The sequence below is a fragment of the Leptonotus elevatus genome, chromosome 1 (genome assembly GCF_054856555.1).
Source record: "Leptonotus elevatus isolate MCC_2025b chromosome 1, RoL_Lele_1.0, whole genome shotgun sequence".
NCBI lineage: Eukaryota > Metazoa > Chordata > Actinopteri > Syngnathiformes > Syngnathidae > Leptonotus > Leptonotus elevatus.
In genome coordinates this window covers 17,201,802-17,226,930 of record NC_141239.1, presented here as the reverse complement: position 1 = coordinate 17,226,930, position 25,129 = coordinate 17,201,802, and the positions used below count along the sequence as shown (strand labels likewise).

General features: G+C 40.9%; 2 protein-coding genes across 3 annotated transcripts in view; one reads left to right on the top strand and one right to left on the bottom strand.

Moving 5' to 3' along the window:
- Nucleotides 1-6,450, top strand: part of LOC147181105 (low-density lipoprotein receptor-related protein 8-like) — an 80,217-nt gene extending 73,767 nt beyond the window's left edge. The window contains exons 17-18 of one of the 2 annotated variants that reach the window (XM_086078733.1): nucleotides 862-930; nucleotides 3,492-6,450. In XM_086078733.1, coding sequence (XP_085934859.1) covers nucleotides 862-930; nucleotides 3,492-3,814 — 392 coding nt within the window. In that variant the 3' untranslated portion in view covers nucleotides 3,815-6,450. Of the gene's footprint in view, nucleotides 1-861; nucleotides 931-3,473 lie in introns of both variants that reach the window. The other variant, XM_086078725.1, reaches the window with a different exon arrangement.
- Nucleotides 6,451-8,666: 2,216 nt separating this feature from the next.
- Nucleotides 8,667-22,308, bottom strand: LOC147181104 (KN motif and ankyrin repeat domain-containing protein 2-like). The gene is made up of 9 exons (XM_086082561.1): nucleotides 21,960-22,308; nucleotides 16,204-16,260; nucleotides 14,168-15,542; nucleotides 13,719-14,027; nucleotides 13,552-13,636; nucleotides 13,254-13,473; nucleotides 13,041-13,183; nucleotides 11,331-11,531; nucleotides 8,667-9,007 (listed from the first exon to the last, which is right to left on the bottom strand). The coding sequence occupies exons 2-9, from the start codon at nucleotides 16,220-16,222 to the stop codon at nucleotides 8,912-8,914; spliced, it is 2,448 nt and encodes an 815-aa protein (XP_085938687.1). The 5' UTR covers nucleotides 16,223-16,260; nucleotides 21,960-22,308; the 3' UTR covers nucleotides 8,667-8,911.
- Between the last annotated feature and the right edge of the window lie 2,821 nt (nucleotides 22,309-25,129).

The following is a 25,129-nucleotide window of genomic DNA, read 5'->3' as shown; positions in this document are numbered from 1 at the left end:
AATTGCCCGACAGCTCTAATATTAAAGATTAATTTTGTTATCATAATTAATTGTGTGACTTCAATAGTTAACGCAAATTTTATATCTGTTCTAAATTCATATTAAAATGTACAATAATTTTTTTCCCCTGAGTTGTCATACTCTTCTAAATATAAAAGTGGAAAAAAATGAAATATGGCTGCATATTTTAGTCAGTAATTTTTATAATAATTCATCAAATTGAGCTCAAATTAAGAAGATGTACTGTAAAAAAACGAGTGTAATATTGATTTGTGTTGTAATTTTTCTGCCACTAGATGGCATAATTGCATTTGTGCGGCAGTGGTGACAGCTCAGTGTGTTTTTCTTTTCCTATTAAGAGCTATCTAATCTTTAACATGAAGTCATTTGTGAAACTCTGTACATTTTTAAAACCGTAAAATACAACTTGACCACAGTCTCCACAAATATATGCATTATTATTCAATTTTGACGCGGACGTGTCTATTGCGACTGGAATTCCCCAGTACAGGTTAGTGGTGTTAAAGTATTTTTTTTTTTTAATACTCACTACAGAGGAGGTTGGTGGAGGTGGAGCCTAGATGGATTAACTTTAGATAGGAAAGCAAAATGGCCACTTCAGGGTTGCGCTTGAGACTCTCAATTCATATCGTAGATTTATTCAGCCTCTTTACCTCTTTGTAGAGCTCGTAAGCAACTGCTGCCAGTTTGTTTTATCACCTTTCTTCCAGCTGCCCTCCAGTTTCCTCCTTATCGTTTCTCACACAATTTCATACCTTAATTATCTTTCCCCCTCTTTATTTACACTCTGCCTCTCTCCCGTCCCCGTATCCTTCTAATGGTTCTTCTCTCTTCCTCCAGCTGGAAGTGAACATTTCCTCCTTGGAGATAACCTGACTGTGGCTGTTTTAGGAGTGGTCATCCCCATTGGTAAGTCCCAAGAAAGCTCCTCCTCTGTGTTTGTCTGCTGCTGTGATCTACTGTGGCACCAGAAGAGAAGCTGGGCCCAAAGGTCGTCTTCTTTGACGGTCCTCAGGAGTCACAGTCTGTGTGTCTGACATTGCTGCTGCATTCACTCCACATGGCATTGTGTTGGGTTTGACTTTCTTTGGACCGTGTATTTAAGATGACAGATTAGCATCTCCACATTTATCAGAGAGGTATTTAAGAATACGAGGCAGCTCTATTAAGTTGACAGAAATATTAGAGACGCCTGCCAGTATAGTGCACTTTTACACGCGTAATGTTTAATCAATAGCTCCCTGACTTCATCACTCCCGACTGCTTGTCGTCATTTAAGTCAAAGGTGAGCAGGAAAATGTCCAAATTGACTGTGAGTGAGAGGCGATGTACACCCTGGACTGGTAACCAGTCACGTACGGATCATTTTGAGTGTTCCGTTAAACCAAACAATGCACGTTTTCCCACGGAAGTGGGAGTCGCAATGCAGAAAGTGCAAACTTCACACAGTAGAAGCATAATTAGATCCCGTAACCTCTCAACTGAGGTAGACGTGCGAACCACATTCGACCACGCTGCCCTATCTGACTTCAATTGGTTTTGATTAAAATTTTTGTTAGAGACGCAAAGGGACTTTGGTGTCAAACTCATTTTCATGGCGAGCCACATTATTGTTGTGGTTTCTCTCAGTGGACTGTTTTGAATGTGAAAACCTCCTCTGCCTCTGCTTTTTATTGGCATTTTAACAGCAAATTGAATTTGAAAATAATTGGAAATAGAAGAACCAAATATTTGCACATACCACTAAAGTTAACTTATGTGATTTATTCATTCTATGACCAAAATCAATTATTTAACTTACTACTTAACTTAGCTTGCGGATATTTTTTTTAGCGGCTATTTGGGTGTTATCCCAGGGTTAGCGTGTGGGTCAACAGTAGCGAATTAGCAGCTATTTGGGAGTTAGCGTGCGGGTGAATGGTTAGCCCACGAGCTAACTGTTAGCTCGCGAATTAGCGGCTATTAGCCCGCGAGCTAACTGGCTAGCTCGCGAATTAACAGCTATTAGGTTAGCCCACGAGGTTAGCTTGCAGGCTAACCTAATAGATGTTTTTTAGAGGCTATTTGGGAGTTATCCCGGGGTTAGCGTGTGGGTAAATGGTTAGCCCGCGAAGTAGTGGTTATTTGGGAGTTGGCATTATAGTTGGTGCAAAAGCTGATGGCAAACAACAAAACCTTAAACATGTTGCAAATCACAAAAGCTGTTTAATAAACATGTGCTTGAAGGCATTTAAGCTGTCAAGTGCTGGAGTTTTTATTATTATTTTATTCTTAAAAAATTTTACACCAACTTTTTTCCCCCCGCAAATTATATCAGCTTCAAATATCGGTTATCAGCCTCCCTGACTACCGATAATCAGTATCGGCCCTGAAAAAAGCATATCTGTCTATCTCTAGGTTGTATCTGCAGTCTCCAGGAGTACCTGATCCCCTAAAATAAAGACAGACCAGTACACACCCATCCCTAACAAAAACATAACAAAAATACATGCACAATAAACTCATTTTATAAAGTGTAATTAAACATTTTATCATGCAATTACTTCAGTGTGAGTGTCGTTTCCATGCTCCTTGTGAGTGTCTTCATTTGTGTGTTTGACTGTTTGCCCCTTTTTTAATAAATGGCTAACTCTAACACTGAACTTGGGCACTTGTATGTTAGAAAGGTACATGGTGTAATAATAATAATATATTAATAATAATAACACTTATAATTAGGGATGTTCCATTACTTTTTTCAGACCGAAACCGATACTCATCTCTTGAGTAGTCACCGATACCCATACCAAATACTGATACCACCAATGCATAAGCTTAACATTCCACCCAAAAATGACAGATAATTTTAAAGAAAGACTTATATATTCCAATATAGTATTTTTCCTTTAAAAAATGAAAATAAATTAATAGCAATTTTCTATTCCTCTAATTTCTAGTTCCTAATCCTAAAACGGCCACAAAAGGGTGGCCGATACTTGTATATAATGTGTATAAGCCTGTATCGACACTGACACTGATACCTGGTATACGTACTCACCCATCCCTACTTATAATAATTATAAATAATAATAATAATAATAACAATAATAATGTCTGTTAAAAGTGAAGACAATTGACACACTTGGTCCAGATTTTCTTCCAAATTGAAAATAACATCCATTTAGCAAGAAACATGAGCACACTTTATTTGCTTCAGTGGGCCATCAAAAATTATGTGGTGGGATGGAAGTGGTCCCCGCGCCTCGAGTTTGACACAATAGCGTGAGTTGAAAATCCGAAACAACCTTGACACGTATGGCCTTCGCTGAGCCACTCCATCGCGTTCGCGCCCCCCCCCCCCCCCCCGCATGCCGCTTGCGCCCCTCCCTGCGTATCATTTCACGCCATGGACTCGTTATGCCTCATTAACGCTCCTCCCCCTCCCCCTGCGGCTGTGTGTTAAACGCATGCAGTTCCTATCGTTGCCACAGTGGTGTTCGGCCTGGTCTGCGCCGGCGTCTACCTGGTGTGGCGGAACTGGAGGCGCAACTCCACCAAGAGCATGAACTTCGACAATCCCGTCTACCGCAAAACCACCGGCGAGGGCGAGGAGGACGAGATCCACATCGGACGGACTGACGCCATGGGGCACCACCACGCGCACCACCACCCGTACCCACAGGGCGTCGGCATGGGGGTGGTGAGCTCAGGAGGCGGCGCCTGCCCGCAGTTCATCACCTTACCACTCGGGGGCGGCATGCCCGACCCGGGGACTCATTGGTATACGGAGCAGCCCATGCTCTCCACCGCGTGAGCCCGGAAGAAGCGGCTTCAGGGGAAAAGATGGCTGCCGTGGCACACAGGGAGGTCAGGTCAAAGGTGACTGAGGAAGTACATATCATCAAATGCCATCCACAGCCATGTTCGATGCCAATGTTTTGACAAGATTTCGACGGCTTCATACTTGCTGGATCTATTTTTCTCGGGTCAAGTCATGTTTTGCGTTGATGGAGTGTGTTTCGTGTGTCATTTATTTTGTAAACGAGCCTTCTTTATTTGGGATTCGTGTAAAGCGGGAGTGCCCAACGAGTCGATCGAGAGGGCGTAGTGGGGGGAAAAAGGCAGGTTGTATATGTGTGTTATTATTGTCATGTACTAAAAAGTTTTTTTTGTTTTACATTTTGACCTAAAGCCTCACTCACTTCCTGACTCTTCAAATATTGATCTGAGCTTTGAGATGCGGTCGCTGTATGTTTGATCCCCGAAATTGTTGATCTGCGTTGATGGGACAATCTGTTCATAACAGAATCAATCGTGTCAAAACAAATTGTGTTGCTGTTTTATTTGACAAGTGATTTATTCTAAGCAAGTTTCTGCTGCTTTCTCACCAGTCCAGACACGGGAGGTGACGTATTTGTTCTCTCCGAGTGCCATTGCGCTCTGACCAACTGAGAGGATTTTTTTCTTTTTTGACCTTCAACACTTTACAAATGAAAGGATCTTAGCTGTGGACTGACTGCCATCAGAAATAACGACAGAGCGGGTTCCTTTTTTTTTTCTCCACTGTGATGTTTAACTATTAAAAGGTTTTGAGGGGAGCAATATATCAGAGTCAGGAGAGGATATTGCAATCATGTTTGTCTGGTATTTCAATAAATACACATCACAATAGAGGATAGATACAGTAGAGCAGGGATGGGCAACTTAAATGCTGGAGGAGGTGGGAGGGGGGTATTTTTTCATCAGTGGGGGCCAGATAGGACCACGGACTCCCTCACCAGATGTATGACAAAAACAATGTTTTAAATATGAAGGACATACGTGCATATGTACGGAAATATGGAACTGCCAATGTAAACATTCTTAACTGGCAAATACATATTTACAAATATGCTTAAACTGATTTAAATACTTTTGAGAGTGTCTGCAAATATGTTTTTAATGAATTTAAATACGTTGAAACGGATTTAAATACTTGCAAAAAAAGTATGTTTAAATGTATTTAAATATCTTTCAACAAGTTTGAAAATACATATGAGCATATTTAAATACGTTCAAACATTTGAAAATTTGCAACTACAAATAAAAAAATAAAAAAATTGTTTGCACTGTAAATCATTCCAAATATGCAAAAATAAATAAATACATTGATGTTCATGTTGTGGCATACGGCAGTATAACCCACTGTATGCGCAACTGAGACCTGCCATCTAGTGGTGAACCGAGATATTACATCTTAAAACTCGAGTCGACCCTTGTATATTTGCAGTTCTTCACCCGCGGATTCGCATATTCAGATTTTTCCCCCCCAATATATTTATAATTTTTAACTGGGATTTTTATCCGTATTTCTCTGTTTTACATGGAAAAACACATTCAAAATGTTTAGCAGCCTTTTTTTTATTTTTTTTAAATTCTAAGAAACAAAAATTGTGAGCAGTTGCCAGTTGCCCATCCTTGCAATTGAGAATTGAATGTGCATTTGCATAATATTTGCATCACAATTCAACCACTCATCGTTACAGGCAGGGCACACAAACATGCAAACATGTCTCACGTGTTATTATAATTATTATTATGAATATTATATCTGAGTGTGAGGGTCATTTCTCCCTAATTTTGACACTGTGTTCATAACCTGTAAACATTTCTGGTTCATTTGTGTGAGTGCGTGTTGACTGTAATGCATGTGAGTGCTCATGCTCATCCCACGGCCATATTTGAACAGTTTGGACGCTGTGTGTTGCACAACCCTCTTTGAATGCCTGCCGTGTCGCATGAAAGTTTTGTGCACAATGTGTGGATGAACGGCTGCGTGATTGTGTGTGTGTGTGTGTGTGTGTGTGTGTGTGTGTGTGTGTGTGTGTGTGTGTGTGTGTGTGTGTGTGTGTGTGTGTGTGTGTGTGTGTGTGTGTGTGTGTGTCCGTGATGAGGGGGCTTTTTGACTCATTGATATGTAAATATGTTTTCATAAGGTTTTTGATAATGTATAATAGCCTACCATGATGTAAAAGAGAAGTTGTACATAAGATTTTAGATAAAGTGTTGCCGGGTATAATAATTTATTTGTACAAAGAGAGCACTGCATTCCCTGCTTGTAAGAAATCCAAATTGTTCACCAAAGTTGTCAGTGTTGTTTCTTATTGTGCATTTATTTTTATTTTTTTTCATGAGCCAGCCTTAGTTCTGTGTTAGTCCATGTAAAAAAACTGAGCACCCTCATGACATTTTCTTCTCACAGTTCACATTACATCACACGCTTGGTGTTGCAATTAATGTAAATCTGTTTGTTTGTGCCTTTTTTTTTTTTTTGCCTTTTTTGTTTTTCTGCTTTCATGAAACACTGGACAAGAAAAACTTTATTAAAACCAAACTGGTTCCACGAGTTGATTTTCTGTATCACTTTTGATTATCTCTATATATTGGTATATAAAATTTGACTGGAAAATGTCTCGTCGTGTGTAATTTTATTTCAGTGTAAATAGGGCTGTGCAATGAATCGAAATTCAATTTACAAATTCAATGATTACACTCCGCAATTACAAATTCGGCATAATGATGTCGATGCCACGGACTTCCGACTTCCGGGTTTCACACATCTGTGCCATTTCCGGCCAGAAGCGTTCCAACACTCGCAACCCCACTCCTGCCCCCCCAACCACCCCCCCCCCCACCCCCCAACCGCCGATGGGCGGGACCGCGCAGGGTGTCTCGGCTCTCTAAATGCTTCGGACAACTGAGAAAGACACACTCGCACCCGTCGCTCGGGAACGGGTAACCGAGGCGCGGCCCACACGTCGCAAACAGGAAACAGAAACAGCGCTGTGTGAAAGCCGGAAGTCCCGCCTCCTCGTGGCATATACCCCATTGTAAACAAAAATAAAAGATTATTAATACAAATTTTGAGTTGTTGAAATGTATGTATTTTTTTTTATTTTGAAATGACTAATTTAATCAATCTTGTTTGGTACAAAAGGAACTTACATAATAATAATGGGGCACCACACGATATATGTCACCACACTTAATTAATATTCATAAGGCTAGCGAGGGGGTCAAACTCAGCCGGCCAGTCTTGCTCGACGCATGTAAACGCTACTAGCAAGATGTCTACTGCGCTAAATCTACAAATTCTGTCCGAGAATGATATCCCTCGTGCCAAATTCACCGGTATAGGCATACTAATGTTCAACTGAAGAGATGGCTTGAGTATACATAGTAGTCACATGACGTCACCGACCCAGCAAGCCTTTTGTGGGGCACACGACCAGCAAGACAACGCAAGCAAATGCTGACGAGCGCTCGTGTTGCTTACGACAATTTACTTTGATTCATTCATTCGTTCCGGATTTTCACAAACCGCTTCACAATGGTGCACAAAATTGGGCAAACAAAGACGTGAAATGAAACTTCTCTATAGTATTCACGTGCCGTTATTTGCCACGCATTGTGTGCCGGTCCATGGAATGTCGAATGGGAACGGGAAAGAAGTGTCCGGAATTACAAAGATACATTGAAAAGGATTTCCAACCGACAAAGTCTACCAAAGATTAAGGTAAGCATCATCGTGTGTGCGTGTGTATATATCACATCATGGGGATCATTTTTGGGGGTTTTACTATCGTTGTGGGGACCATGTGTCCTTGTGGGGACATTTTGGTGGTCCCCATGAGTCCAAACCTCTTTTTGAGGATCAAGACTTGGTTTTAGAGTTTAGGTTTGAATTGGGTTATGGTTGAGGTTAGGGTAAGGAATGGGGGTAGGCAATCATTTTTGATGGTTGGGGTTAGGGGGAGGGGCTAGGAAATGCATTATGTCAATGAGATGTCCCCACTAGACATGTAAACCCAACGTGTGTGCGTGCGTATTTATTTATTGATTCTTTGAGGGTTTAAGGTTGCCGACCCCTGGACTAAAGGGAACATTTACTGTCAATTGCTTCTTTACTGAACCTCAACACCATTTGGATATATGATGTATTAAAGTAGTTTGTAATGGCGTTGAAGTTCAAATTCATGAAAGAATTTGGAGAGAAGAGTCCACTCAAGCAAGTCTTCATCATGAGTGGGTCCTTCTGCAAGCAAATCTCAGTGTGCGCTCTCCTTCAGTGGAGCGTTAACAATTTGTCGGGTGTCACTTTTCTGATTGTGGGTCACACTTCAAAACCCTTTTACGTGTGTGGATTAGAACGCCATATGGATACATGCTATATACTGACAATGGGTCCTTTAAATTTGTTGGACCACCTGTGGTTTGTCATCCATTTGTCCATAAATTAATAGAAGGATTAAAAAAGTTGAATTGAAAACAATTAAAAGAATATCTAAGAATAAAAAATAGAAAGCTTCTGTGGCTGTTATGATAAAAACTGAGATGGAGGACATGCGCCATCTGCTGGTCAAGTTTGTCCATACAGCAATAAAGCTGACTAATAAGTTGATCTTAAACCGTCGCATGGATGCGAATGTTTGCATATGTCAGGTTTGTGTGACTTAAACTGCAAACACATGCATCAGAATGACAAACATTCCCAGATGTGTAGGCAACAACTTTTGAAGTTCTGTATTTCACAAGAGCTTTATTTAAAAATGACTCAGCATTTTTAAAAAAAATATGTACATTAAACAAAAAACATAGATGCTCTTGTGTGGGGAAAATAAAGAATGTCTGTGCAAAGATCAGACTAAAGTATGAACAGCAGCAACAAGGCCATAGAACTTAGCCACAAAAAAAAAAGTACTGTAATTTCCTAATTTCATCAGTTCTAATAAAACACTCATGTAACACACGAATCATGTGGCGTCTTTGAAGAAGATATAGTCGACCAAATGCTCACTCGCATAACCACTAAAGTGAGCAACTTCATCATGAAACAAAGACAACTTGAAATCCATTGGATGTCTCTCAGACATCAGGGCAGAGCTCGAACCTTCGCGTGGGCTTGCAGAAGAGCGGCCGTGTCGCTGTGGGCGCCGAGCATGGCGACGGAGAGAGCAGTACGACCACTCTAAAAAGAAAGACGGGAAATGAGTATCATTTAGGAGCAAAACTGGTGTGACACACCTCTTCCTGAAACAGGTATTCAATGAGGCCAGATATCCAAACTACAGAGCGGGGGCCATTTGTGGCCCATCTTCCATTTTTGTAGCGACCCACATCCCTTACTCAAAATAACATTAGGGATGGCCCACATCACTATTTTATTTCTTTTTTTTTCTTAAAAGGGCGATATGAAAAGTGTGAACGTTGAAAATGTGGGAGGGTTGTGACACACAAATGCCCAATTCAAGACAACTACATCATGTCGATAACTATAACTACCACACTAACTATAACTAGGAACGTGGGGGCGCTGGGATGCAACCCGCCAGGCTTCTCGTTCTGTTCTTAGGCGGGTTGTGATTTGCTCTTTTTGGGATCAATAAAGTAATCTGAATCCGAAGCTAGCTCTAAAACGTGGGTTAATGTAGAGCTTTTCTAAATATTGTCAACCTAATAGCATGATTGCCCAATTTTCAGAAAACAATAAAAATAAAGCAACATAAGTCTAAATGCCTCGATTCAACCTTCATCATGTTTTCTGTAAAGGACTTTATTTCAGCTCCAGCTGTTAAATAAAGGTGAGTTGAGTTGTTGAATGAGAATCTACACAGACATCAAGAAAACTATTTATTGACTTGGGCAGTTATGCTACTATGCTAACAATGTAAAGAGACTGGCAACTAAAATCGTAACAAAAATTGTCTTCATTAAGGTAAATAACGCTAATAAGCAATAATGGTTTCCTACATTTGCTCCTTCTCAAGGTTCAATTAAGGATCCCCCCAAAAAATGTCAAATTACAACTGATTTTAGGGATGGGAATCTTTGAATGTCACATGATTCGATTCCGATTTTTGGGTGTGCGATTCCATTCAGAATCGATTTTCGATTTAGAACGATTCTTGATTCAAAAATGATGTGATTGACAATGATTTTTGCTTCAATTTATAAATTTTCAAGGAATCGTAATGATCTACTCCAGTCTGACTCGCAAATGCTAATTAGCGCGCTACTCGCGGCACTTTTATCACTCAAAAAAACGGCTCCACGCTGCAAAAAAACAACTTTTATTGGAATAACTTGATCGTGACTTTTTTCTTCTACTCTCTAATGTGGCTACAACTTAACAGTGTATCAGACAGCGTATAACCACACTGCCCCCAAGTGGCCAAATCGCGTACAACATGAACAGCGCTCCCGATAAAGGCATACACAAACAAAGGGAAGACAGTATAAAATAATTTAAATAAAATCAATTTTGGGACATTTAAAATTGATTCTGAATCGTACTAAATGAGAATTGCGATTCTTATGAGAATCGTTTTTTTTGTTTTTTTTGGGGCACACCCCTAACGGATTTCTCTTGTTTTGGTTCTCATTGCGGAGATCCACATAATGGCAGGGACTGATCTTTTCTAGTGGGTCACAGGGCTGCTCACCACCCCAGAATTTGCCACCTCACTTCATAACAGAAAGTTGTCATGAGGTAGTAGTAGTAGTTGTTCTTAATAACTACATTTTATAAACAATGTAAAAATGCTTGGAAGATTTTTTTACCATTTTTAAGGGGCTCTTACATATTTTTCTGTATATGTATCCCCTCGGATGAAAATCTTTAGACGCACCTGAATTTTAGGCCTTTTGCTCACCTTTAATTCTTCATTTAAAGATCCTTTAGACAATTCTATGCTTACTTATTTGTGAAGACCGTTTGGGTTAATGACCTTTTCTGTTCCAGCATGACTGTGTCCCAGTGCACAAAGCAAAATGGATGATTACGGTGTGGAAGAACTTGAGATCAATTACCCTCTTCTTGTCCAAATTTGGACCTCACAGGACGAATGAACAAAAGATTCCACAGACACACTCCAAAATGTTATAAAAAGATTTCCCACAAGAGTGGAAGCTCTTTCAAAGGGGAGACCAAATCCACTTTGTCACTCCCTGTAGGAACCAACAATGCTGGCCTCACTTTTGTCCAACATCTTTTTTGGAATTACTTTTTAGTACAACACACATTTGCCACAAATGGAGTATAATTTACTGAATATGATTTAAACAAAGGGACAATTGACTGTACTGTAGTAGTTATTATATTTCTGATTCGATTCTTCCTCCCCAGTGAGTTTCATGCTATTCTGAAGAATTCACACGTTTATATCATGTCCCTTTGTATACTTTTCTTTGTTAAGTGGCGAGTGACCGAATTCAGCTTTAGCCTTCATCTTTTCGTTTTCTGCTGTGCCAGCCACCGTTAAAAGGCCTTTGTGTATGTTTTGCAGTATCACCTGATCAGTCAAGGTCAGATCGCACTGGGTCCTCTCCAGCAGCAGTCTTGCGATGTGCGTGTAGCCTCTCTCGGAGGCAAACATGAGAGCCGTGGTTCCCTGAGCGTCCTGGATGTTAGCGTCTGCGGCGCAGCTCAGCAGCAGGCGAACCATCACCACTCGCCCGTGCCTCACAGCCAAATGCAAAGCCGTCTGGCCTGTCTGTAGGACGACGTGTGTGTGGTGGTTTTATTTTTATTTTTTTAATTCATTCAGTCAATTAATTCACATGTCAAACATAACAGTTGCATATTTTCCACCATGAGGGCAACCTGACGTTTACCGTAGAATTACATGTGAGCGAGACGCCCAACAAAAGCTACATGAGGCTTATTAGGTGAAACGGTCACGAAAATAGATGGACAATAAAGACAAAAGAAAAACAACGACAAACAGTAGGTTGATCCCAGTCAGTAGATTCTGCCAAATGATAAGTATCTCGTTAATAATTCCGATTTTAATTTCCTCTTAAAGAAGGGGCGAGATTGGGCATTTTTGAGGTGAGCATCAAGATGGTTCCACATCTGTGGGCCATAAACCGCAAAACTTAAACTGGTTGTTTTGAGCCTTCACGTCTTCCTGATGTTGACGTCTTTATTCCTTATGCCATGTCCATGTAGAGAGCAGCTGAGACCAGGGTTTAAATTATTAATGAGTTGATAGATCAAACATCCGTTATGGTAAATACTGAGCTCAGGGAGTCTTAATATGCCATGGTGACAAAAAAAAAAAGTGGGCTAGAGAGGCCGTCATATTCAGACCAGGAAAAAAGGAATAATAATGCAGATGATTACTTGCGATATTGTCTGTCCATCAATTTCAATATTTTGCATAATCTTGTTTTTGTGTTTTTGTGTGAGAGCGAAAAAATCATAAAGTTATTTTTTTTTAGACATTCAAAAACAAAATTAGTTACAATTAAACCATTTGTCAATTTCACAAAGTTCTTTGTTTATAATTCGGTCCAGTTCAAGTGGACTCTCGTGGGCCAAAAAATAGACTAGTGTCATCCGCAAGCATGACTTTATGGAGAGCTTTCGAAGCGTTAACAAAATCACTGATATCCAGATTAAAGAGAAGTAGAAGTGGTTTTAATATGGACCCCTGTGGAACACCATATTTAATAATTATGCTAGTTGTTGTGTTGTTTGAAAAGTAGTTCTCAAAATACTGCTTCTTAATATACTGTAGATTTTACAACCCCTCACACTGGGATTCTGTACCTGATTTCTTTTGAAAAGTGCTACAAAGTAACATTGTAGCAGCTCGATCTTGGGGCAAATAAAAATCTTCTCTGGCTTCCTCCCACTTTCCAAAAACTTGCAAGTTCGATTCTTTGAAGACTGTAAATAATCCTTAATGTTGGTTGTCTATATTTGCCCTGTTATTTGGCTGGCGACCAGTTCAAAGTGTAACCCGAGTCGCTGTCATCTGAGGCTACGCCTCCAGCCTCACCGTGACCCTAATGAGATTATGAAAAATGGATGGATGGATGAACGGTTGGGCGGATTTGTAGTTCTGTGATTGACTTCTGATCAGTCCGCAATTTCTTTTGCCTTAAATTAGTTGGCTTCGAGATCCAGATGCATGGATGGCCTGCACATTTGCATGTGACCAACGTTTATGGTCAGCCTCAAGTGTTGTGTTGCTTATTCGGTCCTCCTCCTTTACCTGGCTGGATCTGACGTTAATGTTGCCAATCTCCATCAGCCTGCGGACCACTCCCATGTCGCCAGGATTTTCAGGTGCTGTGAGTGAGGCCAGCATCACTGATGTGTATCCTGCTTTGTTCTGGAAATTAACATCACTTACTCCTGCATGGTGGGGAGATATTCATCGTCGACGTTTGTATGTCTTACTATGGATTGCAAGGATATGTCGTACCTGTGTCCAGCAGCAGACTGACAATGTCGTACTTGCAGTGGGAAATACTGTAATGGAGGACAGTGTTGCCGTTATCGTCAGCCAGGTTGATGAGGAAGGCCGAAAGTGAAGGTGTTGCCTTTTTGACCTCCCTCAAGTACACCGCTACTTTTTTGGCCACTGAACTCTCCTCTGCTGCTGTACTAAACCAGTCCTGGAAAAGCACCACAAGGGCTCTCCTCTGCGATGACGAGGGGGAAACAGAAGATTTAAAACAAAAAAAGAAGCTGTGAGGGCGGAAGGATTATAATGTACGCACTGCGTCATTGGTAGGGTTCTCAATGTTGTCCATGTGCTCGTTGAGGAAGTGACAAGCGGACATGAAGTCGGCATTTACCGTCTCACTTGGTACAAAAGACAGAATGAGAGATATTAGGGCAAAAACACAAAAAAGAAGTCACACCTCGTGTGTTCTGGCCCTCTCACCTGCCTTGGGTTGACTTGGAACCAGAATGGCCCTCCATCTGTTTTCCTGGGGGCTGGGATTTCATCATGGACGTTTCCATTGGAGTATCGGCCCCAACAGATGCCACCCCTCCATCCGTCCTCCCCGATCTCGACCCGTGCGATATCATTGGCCTCTTCTCCTCCGTCCCTGTCTTTTGCTGTTCTGCTTCCACTTGGGTTGCAGCCATCTCCCAAGGCCCGATGCTGTTCTCTTGCTGCTCGAATCTGCAAGCCACCTGTGGTACATATTCCTGACCAGCTGGACTGTCAAGAGCATTTTGTTTGCATCTGTATAATATGTAAGGGACAGAAAATAAAGGGCATTCGCAGGTCACGTTAATCCCATCAAAATGAACGCTTCCCTCTCTCGATACGCATTTCCATTCCACAACACAGGATTAAAACACAAAAATAAAATGATTACTAACCCTTCCTTGTTGAGGTCGCCTCCATGACGAACGGCGTGTCCATTCTTGTGTCCGCCCTGAGCGTAGTGGGAGGTAAGGATATCGATGAGTCCCATTATCTCCTGCTGGAGGGAGATAACTTGAGGGCGTTTCTCATCCTCTGCCACACTCAAACACTCCCACTGCTGATCCAGGAGTCGCTTGATCTTATTTATGTGATGGATGACCACAGACGTGTCTGGAATATCAGCGGAAACCTCCATCGGCAGAAAGCTTTCAGGGGATTCCAAATCATCTTTGAGATGAGCACTTTCTCCATTGGTGCTTTTTGACATCGCCGTGATCTCGTCCTCCTCCTGGTCGACTCGCACCCTCTCGGCATGGACCCACACCCCAGGATTTGCGACACGTCGTTCAATCTGTTCGTCTTTACTTGTACTTTCACTCTGCTGCTGCCTCAGCCGACCTGCGACCCTCTGAAGGTCCAGCTCCGTCTCATGCAGCTTCTGTTCCAACATGGCGACCTTAGCTTGGAGTGACGTCACCGTCAGCAGCTCATCCAGATCCGTGCTCATCCTCCACTCATGCGTAGGATTGCAATCTTGACTAGTACTTCTGCATTGTTCATACCGTGAGCTTTTATTGTTGTAATGGGTCCCATTGGTTCCATTTTGGGAGGGAGGTTGAATTTGTGATCGCAGCATTTCTTTTTCCTCCTGCAGCAGACAGATTTGTGCTCTGAGGTCTGGAATGACCCGTACCTCCCTCTCCAGCTCCTCCACACGCTCCAAGGCATCCCTTAGGCGCCTCAACAGGCCTGAGCAATCTTGGGTGTGAGGACTCTCTGGGGAGTCAAAGATATCTTCATAAGACTTGTTTCTGTCTTCAAGGTGACCCCTTGACGTTCTTAGGCTTCTAGACTCCTCCGTTGGCTCCAGTCCTTGTCTCAAAAGCACCGTAAGAGGCAGACTGGAGGCCCGGAGGAGATGGGGTCGGATGTGCTCACCCAAAGGCTGCTCATCAAACTCTCGGATTTTAGCCTCAATTTCTGCTCGGCCTTGTGGCGAAATGGACGACCTGTAGTCGTGCAACCAGGAATTGGAGCCGTGGTGGTGGTCGTCGGACAGTCGAGACCTGGGGCCAAGTGCTCCGGTTGATCCCCAGGGGCTTGGACGGTAACCGTACCCTGAAGGATTAAGGTGCCGAGGAAGAGTACTGGCCCGAGGGCCTTTGCTGTGGCGCTGGATAGATATTCTTTTTATGGTTCTTCCTTTCTCAATGTCATCAACATACTTCAGGAAGTCCAAGTCGAGACGGAAACCATACGGGGTTTCCACTGAGTATGGAAGTTTGCCTTTAATGGCACTTTCTGAAGCTTTGGTCGGTTGCTTATTACCTGTGAACATTAAAACAACAGTTTTAACGATACAATAAACATCAACCTGTCACGTTCTGCTAATCTCCTGTTCACTTTGTTCTGAAGCGCCAGTTGCTGCGAGACATTTCTTTGTGCCTAAGATTGACCATACCTCGTTGGTAGCCCACCTGTACCCTGGCCTATTTAACCAGCTCTTTCACCTCAGTGCCAGAATGTCACTTGCATTTTGCAGTACCATCCAACCATACCTGAACTTGTTTTTGGTCCTGCCTGATCTCGGACCCGGCCTGTTTTCGCAACCCCTGCCTCTAACTACCTTCTTCGTTTTTTTAAATTGGATCTGGTTTTGGATTTTGGACTGATTGTGAAAAGTGTAGACACCGGATTACTGGCTTTGGACCTGACTTGAAGGTTTGGCTCTGATTTTGGATTGTGGACCCCCACCTCTCCCTCTTGGCCGATCATAGAGCACCTAGGCACATAATATTCACCTGTCTGCCTATAGAGCCTCTTCAGGTGGGCTACCTGTTAGCCTCAGCTAAGGCCTAATCACCTCTTCAGCCTCTTTTGGACAATTATTTTCCTGTCACCACCTCAAGCTCATGCCATCGTCCATCAACACATTTTTACATGACATTCCATTTTTTGTACAATTATGAGACATTTTGAAACATTTTACCATTATGTCTTTCCATCATTTTGCTGGGTTTGTTGTCACATCATCTGTTGGGGATGTCTGTCAAAAAAATAATAATAATCACAATTTAAAGAAAACAATACATTAAAATAAGTGCCGGAGCCTTTTTACAAGCAACGGAAATTGTTATGTGGTTGTCTCATAAATATATAAAGGCTGAATGAATGATTACATAATGACTATATTCATGGGTTGTGGGACAAAAACAAAACTATTTTGGCACCGGCAGTCGTTGAGGTTTTGCTGTGGTATTTTTGGTGAGACGACTCATCATTCAGAGGATTACTCTTGACAGTGTTTTAGCTTAGTGCACAAAACCCAAACAATTGCACTTAATTGCTTTTCTTCTTGGTCCCTGATGTGCTTCTGCTGCTTTTTCTCCCACACTCATTTCTTCCATGCACATGGATGGTTGTTATTCTCCCGTGGCACGTCTGATCTTCACTTGATTACTACCCTGCTGTTCATGGTGGGAGACGGGAATAACAAACTCTGTTTTAAGCCTTGCAGCTATGGCCAGCAGAAAAGAAAAAAAATATATAATTTTGCAGGCATACAAGCATTGTTATGACTCATTGCTTCCCTCCCTTCTTGTATTTTCCCATCCAGTTTGTTGTCCCTCTTTTCTTAAATCAATAGTTTGTTTGTTTTTCGAACATCTCACAGTCTTTAACTTGATCTCCAGTTTAGTACCATAAAGTTCTTTTTTTTCCAGAATCAGCATAGATTTTTGTCATTGTACCACAGGGTGCAACGAAACGGAACAGACACAACCCGTCCAGGAGACGATGACCAACTGGGGGATAGAGATCAGGGATACGCCGGGTTGCCTTATTCCGTTTTCACAGATGGAACAAAAAAAAAACCTCAAGTGCAGGGGGATGAGGGGAAAACAACCCCTGACTGAGCTGCAAGTGGAGCACAGTATGTATTGGGAATAAAAAAAACTAAAACTTAAATCCGCAAACGGGCCCACATTACTTTTTCATTATATCGCTCAAAAGTGAAGATGGCTGAGACCTCACACATTATTGATTTTGAACCCCAAAATAACTGAACTCGGATTGGTAGATTTTAGAAATACTTTATGCAATCTTTCCATAGGACATTTGTTCAAGGAATTTTGAAAATATCTAGTAAGACATTTTCCATAGAAATGAATTATATGATGATCATAATGCTGATGATTAATGGAAATTTAGAGTTAATTTTTTTCCAACTTAACGCACAATTCGGTCATAATATCAATAAAATCAGTAACTATGACTTTTTTTGTATTTATATAGTCAAAATTAAATAATATAGTGCACATTCTTCCAACTAAATATAGTCATCTCCTTCCCAGTGTCGCCCTACTGACGACCTTGTGTTTCCCCCTCCCTGCTCCAGACCACCAACCATCAACCACTGTGGCAGTCTGCAATGCCAGCTATGCAGTAAACAACCAACACTAAATGGTCTGCTGGGAAATTTGACCTCCATGACTTAAAAACTCATGAATAAACCTCAGTAAAAAGCAGAATACATGCCTAATGGATTGACAGAAGAGATGTTTGCGTTGGGAATGTGGATCAGTGCTTCATGATGTAGATAGCATGCTTAACTCATTTACTGCCAATGACGGCTATAAACGTCAAAAATTTATTTGAACTATTTCTATTAGTTAAACTTTTTTTCTTCCACTTTTGTTAACAAGAATATGAAAACCTAGAATTTTATTTTATTGTTCATTTAGAACAGATATGAAATTTGTGATTAATCGCGAGTTAACTAGTGAAGTCATGAGATTAATTCCGATTAAACTTTAATCGCCTGACGCTCCCAAATTTTTTATAATTTCTTTCCTTTTTTTTTTTATTCATTCACTGCTGTTGACGGCTATAAACGACAAAAAATAATTTTAACTATTTCTATTAGTTTAACATTTTGTTTCCACTTTTGTTAACAAGAGTATAAAAACCTATTGTACATTTAGAACAGATAAAAAAATTGTGATTAATCGTGAGTTAACTTGTGAAGTCATGCAATTAATTACAATTAAAAAAAAGAAGATAATTTGCCCCTAATTTTTAATAATCTTTTTTTTTTTAAGAATTTATGACAGTGAATGAGTTAATATTGGGCCACTTTCTTACAATGACATAAAATGTCATCAAATGTGTACTGTATATAAATATTTCAGAATTGAGTAATCAGATTTTTGAGTTCGAAAATATTCAGGAACAACGTGCATCTAAACGTTGTTACTGCTTCAACATTTCATTTCATTTTGTATTGTCAGTTTTGTGAACTGGAATTTTTTAATTATGAATATGAAAGTTCTTGTATTGCTTTTTACACTGACACTCGCAGACTATATGAACTGTATGCAAGTGGGTTTTATTGTTGGCAGGAATCTTTCAGCACTCATGCTGGCATGTCTTAACTTAGACCATACGTGGTGTCAAGCTGTTGTACATGTCATCAGGTTAGATGCAGATATTATCTGTCACTATCTTTATTTTAGCCAACTAGCAGATGATCACAGAGTCGAATCCACTTAGTAGTCTTTTTTTTCTCTCGAGAGCTTACAGTAGCAACATCCTGATTTGGAGTCCAAATTGAAGTTTATAATAAAATGGATCTCTTTTTGGAAAAAAAAAAGGTGACCTTGGAGAAAATAAACGCTTGTTTATGTTTTGGGTTTTCCCAACACAAACATAAGTACATTTGGCAAGGTGTGACTGCGTGCCAAAAAACAAATATGAGCATCTTTTACTTTACTTTGACTTCACAAAATCTCATTGACATACATTTCAAAATGGTTCTGCTCTTGAACTAAACAAGTGCGTCTGCACAGCCTCTCTGCTTCTTACACTTAAATATAGTCGTACATTTCTCTCTCACCAGCATGACCACTAAAGAAACAATACTGCATCTGGGTTAGGAATCTCCCAAGAGTCATTGCCTAACAATTTGCACATTTCCATGGCACATGTTTAATTGTGTGTGCTTGGAGCTGTTGGTCCACCTCCACCACAAAAGCAACCCAAAAAATGAGTGTAAAATAGTCACTTTACCCCAAAGAGGCCCCTGCCAAACATTACTACTGCCACTGTGCAGCCAAAATTAAATATCAAGAGTGAGTTTAATGCCCTTGGGATTTTCCAAACCAGTGTTTTTATGGTATTTAGTGGAAATGTGTCATATTATAGTTTACAGGAATACTATAGTGCATTCTCTGCTTTTTGTCACATCTTTGACACCTTTGCATTCACCATACATTCATTCATAAACTAACCCACAAATTACATCTAAAGCCTTGACAGAAACAATGCAGTATTTCATAGGTATGTGTCTTCTACTTCTACATGGGACATCCAACGACACACGACAGCGGTAATGAACGACAAACATTCAAAACAAAGGACTTTTCCGACTTCATACCAGGAAGTATGCACGAGAATGCCCCTTTAAACTCGGGCATCCGAGGAGCAAAGTCGGAAGGAAAAAAAGGACATTAAATTAGCAAGTAAGTAACTTTACGTAACCCAACATGATTTCGAGTGACTGTGTTATCCATAACAACAAACAATTTATTGAAATCTTTGTTGTTAAATTCACTTTGAACGCTTTGCAGTCGTAAATGGGAGATTCCAAGTGGAATATGTCCGACTTCCCACCTTCCTTGAATTCAGCAAACTGACGAGACAACAAGTCACACCTGGGCTGACGAGAACAGGTGGAATCGAAAACCTGACGAGCAAGACAAGGCATGGGGCACAGGAAAACCATGACATGACATGAGGCAAAACGAAAAATGACATTATGAACTCACATCTTTGACTAAATAAGGCCATGTACACACAAAGCAGGGTATTTTTAAAAACGGATATTTCCCTCCTCTGGGTGTAGAAAAAATAGTGTCCACACCACCACGTTTGTAAAAAAGAAAACATCCACAGCTAACCGCATTAATGCGTTTTTAAGTACGTTCATAACCATGCCAGAAAATCCTATCCAATCAGAATACGCCTCCGTGTGGCTACGCCACTTCCACAAATTGGGCCTACAATGAGATGCATGCCAAGCCTCTAGGCGGCAGTAGTTAGCCAAATACTGCTCGTCTCTTAACGTCACTTCACCATACGTCACACAAGCTCGGACTGCCAGCCGATGATCTGTATATTGACTATTTGCACCGACGTCACGTGATCATGTGACTGCCCTATGACGGACGGCGGAAGGAAATGATTGTCGAATGGAAGTGGACGTGACCCGGAGCGGTTTAGTGACTTAGCAACTGTTATCTTACAAATTAAAAGTTATTATTGCCCATAGAGCCATGAAATCTACTACTTCAACCAAAGTTCGCCTGTCGGTCGAAGTTGCACATTTAGTCGGGACTCGTAGAGCGCGATATTTACTTAAGTTGAAGATCGCTAGTTTGAAAACAGACCCTTACCTTCTGTTTCCTGCTGTTTTTACCAACTTAATCAAATCACTGACTTAGCCAGAATTCACAGTGCACGGCCTATATATATGATTATATAGTCAATGCCGTCTCTGGGACGAGATGCCAAGCTCACACCGGGGGGCAATATACCTCGTAATGCAAAGGTAAAACATGTTTATCATGCTAACTGTCTTATTTTTACATATTCCGTTCTATATTGAAACGCTGTGATGATGTTATGTTACTATGTTTACTAGCCATGGAACAAATGACTATCGTAGTGGCAAGCTATGCGGTCATTTCATGAATATGACTCAGACACTGTATTTTGCCAGAGAAAATTCATCAATAGTTGATTCTACACAATCAATGCATTTCATTGGTGTAATGAAAAGAAGAAGAAGGTTAGTGAAAGTTTTTTCTGAGCTGAAATTGATGTTACATTGGCTGCTTGTCAGGCTAGCATGATGTGAAAAAGTTCAACTCTTCTACTTGTTGATTTTTGTCCTGCAAAAGATCTGACAGACCAGATATTCCCCAATTATATCGCTAAGTGTCTGGCATTTTTAACCAGTTTCTGTCCTAGACAGATTTGTGAGGTATTTCTTCATTTGTGTGAGGTTACCGCCGCATTACACCAATAACATCATCAGGATCGTTAGCATAGTCCTAAATGTGAGCTCCGATCATCTATTTTGTAAAACTTAACTTCGGCCCTCTCCATTCTGTTTTCCTTTCCACTGGTCATCTGTAATAGAGTTTTGTCTTCTCATTTTTATGATCTTTGTTCTCTTCCTAGAAAATCCTCTCTTTTGGCTGAACATTCAGCATTTTTTCCAGCGCATTAACTGGAAGAGATTTCGATTCTAAAACCAGCGGTTTGGCTTGATTTTCTCCATCAAAACGTCCATTTTTTTGTGGTTTTACTGCCTTGTTTCCACCGTGTAGCCAGAGCGGTATCGTGTCGGAATTGCGGCCGGTCCTGTCACAGTGCGCTTTGTGCTCTCCAACAGCCACAGAGTGTGAGTGATGTAGTGCGGCATCGAAGCCACATTGTGGGCTCTGTGCAGACAAAGCTCATACCTTCAAACAGCTGCCAGAGATCCAACGCCGTACGGTGAAAGGTTAACCGTTTGCGGCTTTGCGTGCGATTATATAGTCATACATCATTATATAGTGTTACGGTGTGACGATCCCTTACAATGTGAAAGTGTAGCTATTCTGCGAAAAGTATGTCACGCACGTTCTCAGGCTAAATTTAGAGCAACAATTAGTTGGAGATAACTATTGAATGAAAACTTACCTTAATGCAACCGAAGTTCACTTTTGCTTCTGCGTATCTTGCCGGTATGAGTAGTCCCCAGTTTGCCCTCAGCGCTGTGCACCCCGAGTGTGTCTGCGAGTGTGTGCCGTGCCGCCAGGGAGAGTGACATGCCAGGGGGCTGTTTGATAAATGCCAATGCGCATGCAGCCTCCGCCATAACAGAAGCGGGGTTTGCCTCTGTGCGAAACGAGAGTCGAGAGCAGGGAGGAGCTTGCGAGCACGCCGTCCTACTTGAAACATTCTCACAGGCAAGTTTGGCGGAGAAAGCCAGCTGTTCGTCTGGAGGCATTATGTGACAGGATGGGCCATTTATTCGAGTATGGTGTGAAAGAAAAAAAAAAAAAAGTAGCCCCCAGTAACCCGAGTGTCAATACTGGACCTCCCTTGTACAGAATGTGTAACTCTATCCATTGCGACGGCATCTACGGCAAGTCAGCAGAAGGGCTCGGTGCCATCAATGGATTGCATAGCTTTCATTCTTCGTGGATCCACTTTCAGCCTCCATCACGCCAGGAACAAAGAATATCGCCTGCTCTTCATCAGCGCACACAATAAGCAATAATATCAGCAAAAATAGCCTTCTGGCCCGTGCGTTCACAGCTGTGTTTGGAGCTAAATATCCCAAAACAGAATTGTAGGAATTCCACACAGACATTCATAGTCCTAAGATGAGCCAAGTGTCTTTTTGGCGGTCCTCCTACTGTTGCAATGTAGGATGAATCAAAAAATATTATCAGGAGAATTATAATAATTCACCTTTTCTTATCTGGACCATTATTTGGAATAGCCATGACTCATGCGCAGGGTGAGGAGCCAACACGTGTCCGTGTAGTGTAAATGCTTCAATTGTTCGTTTTGATCAGGGGCGAGAAAATCTACGGAGACCCAGTTAAGCCGCTCGGCCATTCTATTTGATATTCTAAAATATATTTAGGAATTATTTAAACTATTTAGCCTCGGGAGAGAAAGAATCCTGGAGCCGTCCCTGGTTTTGATGTAGTCACTCTCGCTTGCACTATTTTTGTGGCTCAGTTTTTGTGTGTGTGTGTGTTTTTTTTTTATGCCGGGTGTTCTTTCTCAGGCATAGCGGTTAGCACAATCTCGGCTCCAGCATTCCTGTGTGGAGTTTGCATGTTCTCCTCGTGCTTGTGTGGCTTTTCTCTGGGTACCTTGGCTTCCCCCTTGCGTTCCAAAAAACATTCTTAGACCACCCTTGTTATTTTTCAGTTTCTTTATCATTTTAATTTCAAGGTATGTCCAAAAGGGACCGCGTCAATGCTGGGTTATTTATACCCAATTACCCATAACATTAAGTTCAGGATTTGACCCAGCATATGGGGTCAATATTTTGATCCAAGAAATTTGGTTACCAGGTTATTAGTATGGCTGTTAATAAAAATAATGTTCATTTTATTAGCAACATTTTCTAAGAAGAAGAAACTTTTGTCTGTCATGACATGTTTGTTGTTTGACAAGTTTTACACTGGATGCTTGGGTGGAGTTTTCTAACAGTGCTACATTCAATAAAATTTTCTTCAGTGCACAACAAAACTGTCAAAAACAGCTCTTCAGCCCACCCAAATGTAATTTTCAAACCAGTCTGCTGGGTCAAAAATAAGTAACTCAACCTTTGGTAATAGTAACCCAATCTTCTCAAAATCCACAGCTGCAAGTAGGTTAGGGAAACAACCCAGGTTTTTTTCCTTTCTTTCATTTTTTAATTTTTTTTTACTGAGTAGGCATTCCATATTTTCTTTACTGTCTGTCCGTCACATGATACACATTCATTGATACCTACCAGGCATTAAAAGTCTATATTTTTCCATGACTGTATGTTATGTTCATTTAAGACGATTTGATAGGGTGTACCCTACCACTCACCCAAAGTCAACTCTGATAGGCTCCAGCTCATCCATCACCCCAATTAGGACTCTAATTTTTTTTTACGTTTGTTATGCTAGGTGAAGTCTTTCTTTTTTTTGCTCTTGATTGGTTTCATGGTGAACCCTTTAGTGAATACACCTGACCCTAACTTGAATCTATATAGAATATGAGCTGCTTAAAAAGCTGCTACCCTGCCTTGTCCTCCACCAAGGATGGAAAAGGAATCATTAAGTATTAACAATAAAAAAAATAAAAAAATAACTCATTTTCCATTACACAGGCAGACAACTGACTCCATGAGGGATTGTGGTTCACAGCAGAGGGAGCGCTAGGGGGGGAAGAACTGCCTTTATAGCTTTGACAGACTGTACGTATGCTGGAGGAAAACTTGGCTGTCATGCGAAAATCTTAGTCAGTAGCAGTTTCAAAGACAGATTTGGAGTTGCATCACATTTAAGTGGTATATTGGTTCAAACGTACTGTTTTTAGATTTATTGACAGTGCTTGTTTGAAAAATTACAAAATTAATAACTTAGCATAGATATTTTTGGTCAATGCAGTAAAAGCTTGCCAGCCGTCGGATATTAATTTAAGTTTTCCTCCCATTTGACTCCTCCAGGGGAAGTTGCCTGTTGGCGGAAAGTGTACTTTGAGGAAAGTTGAGGCGCTTGAGGGAGACTTTACAGGCAACGAACACAAGGTTAGGATGATTTTGGAATGTTCACCGAAGGGTTTTTATCACTTAACGTTTATCGAATGTTTTTCCATTCAACGCAAATTTAAAGCAGAGTCCTTTTAAGTGTCCTGTTAGGTCAAACATTTGAAGTTTGTTATGTAACGGTGGCTTGTGGGAAGAGGAGTGACGCATTGTGCTGTTGCTGCATTGGTCAAGTGAAACACTATTTACATGAAACGGTGACCTAAGGATCGAGGCCTCACAAGAAATAGGAAAAACAATCCTTCAGTCATGATGTCCAAATGTAGCGCTACTTTACATTGAATGAGATTCATGAGAAGCCTTTCTTCAACATTTTCTCTCAAGTAAATGTTACATATCGTCGCTGCTATGTAAAAAACACTTATGTCCGTTTTTCCCATCCATTTTATTTTAGTTTTTTAGTTTTTTGGGATGTCTGCATCCAGTTTCATCCCAAAAACCCCAACATTTAAAAAATAAAAATAAATAAAAACGGAAATGTGTTTTTCCACATAGCAGCAACAATATGTGTTTTGTAGAACATGTCGAATCTGAATAATAGATGACT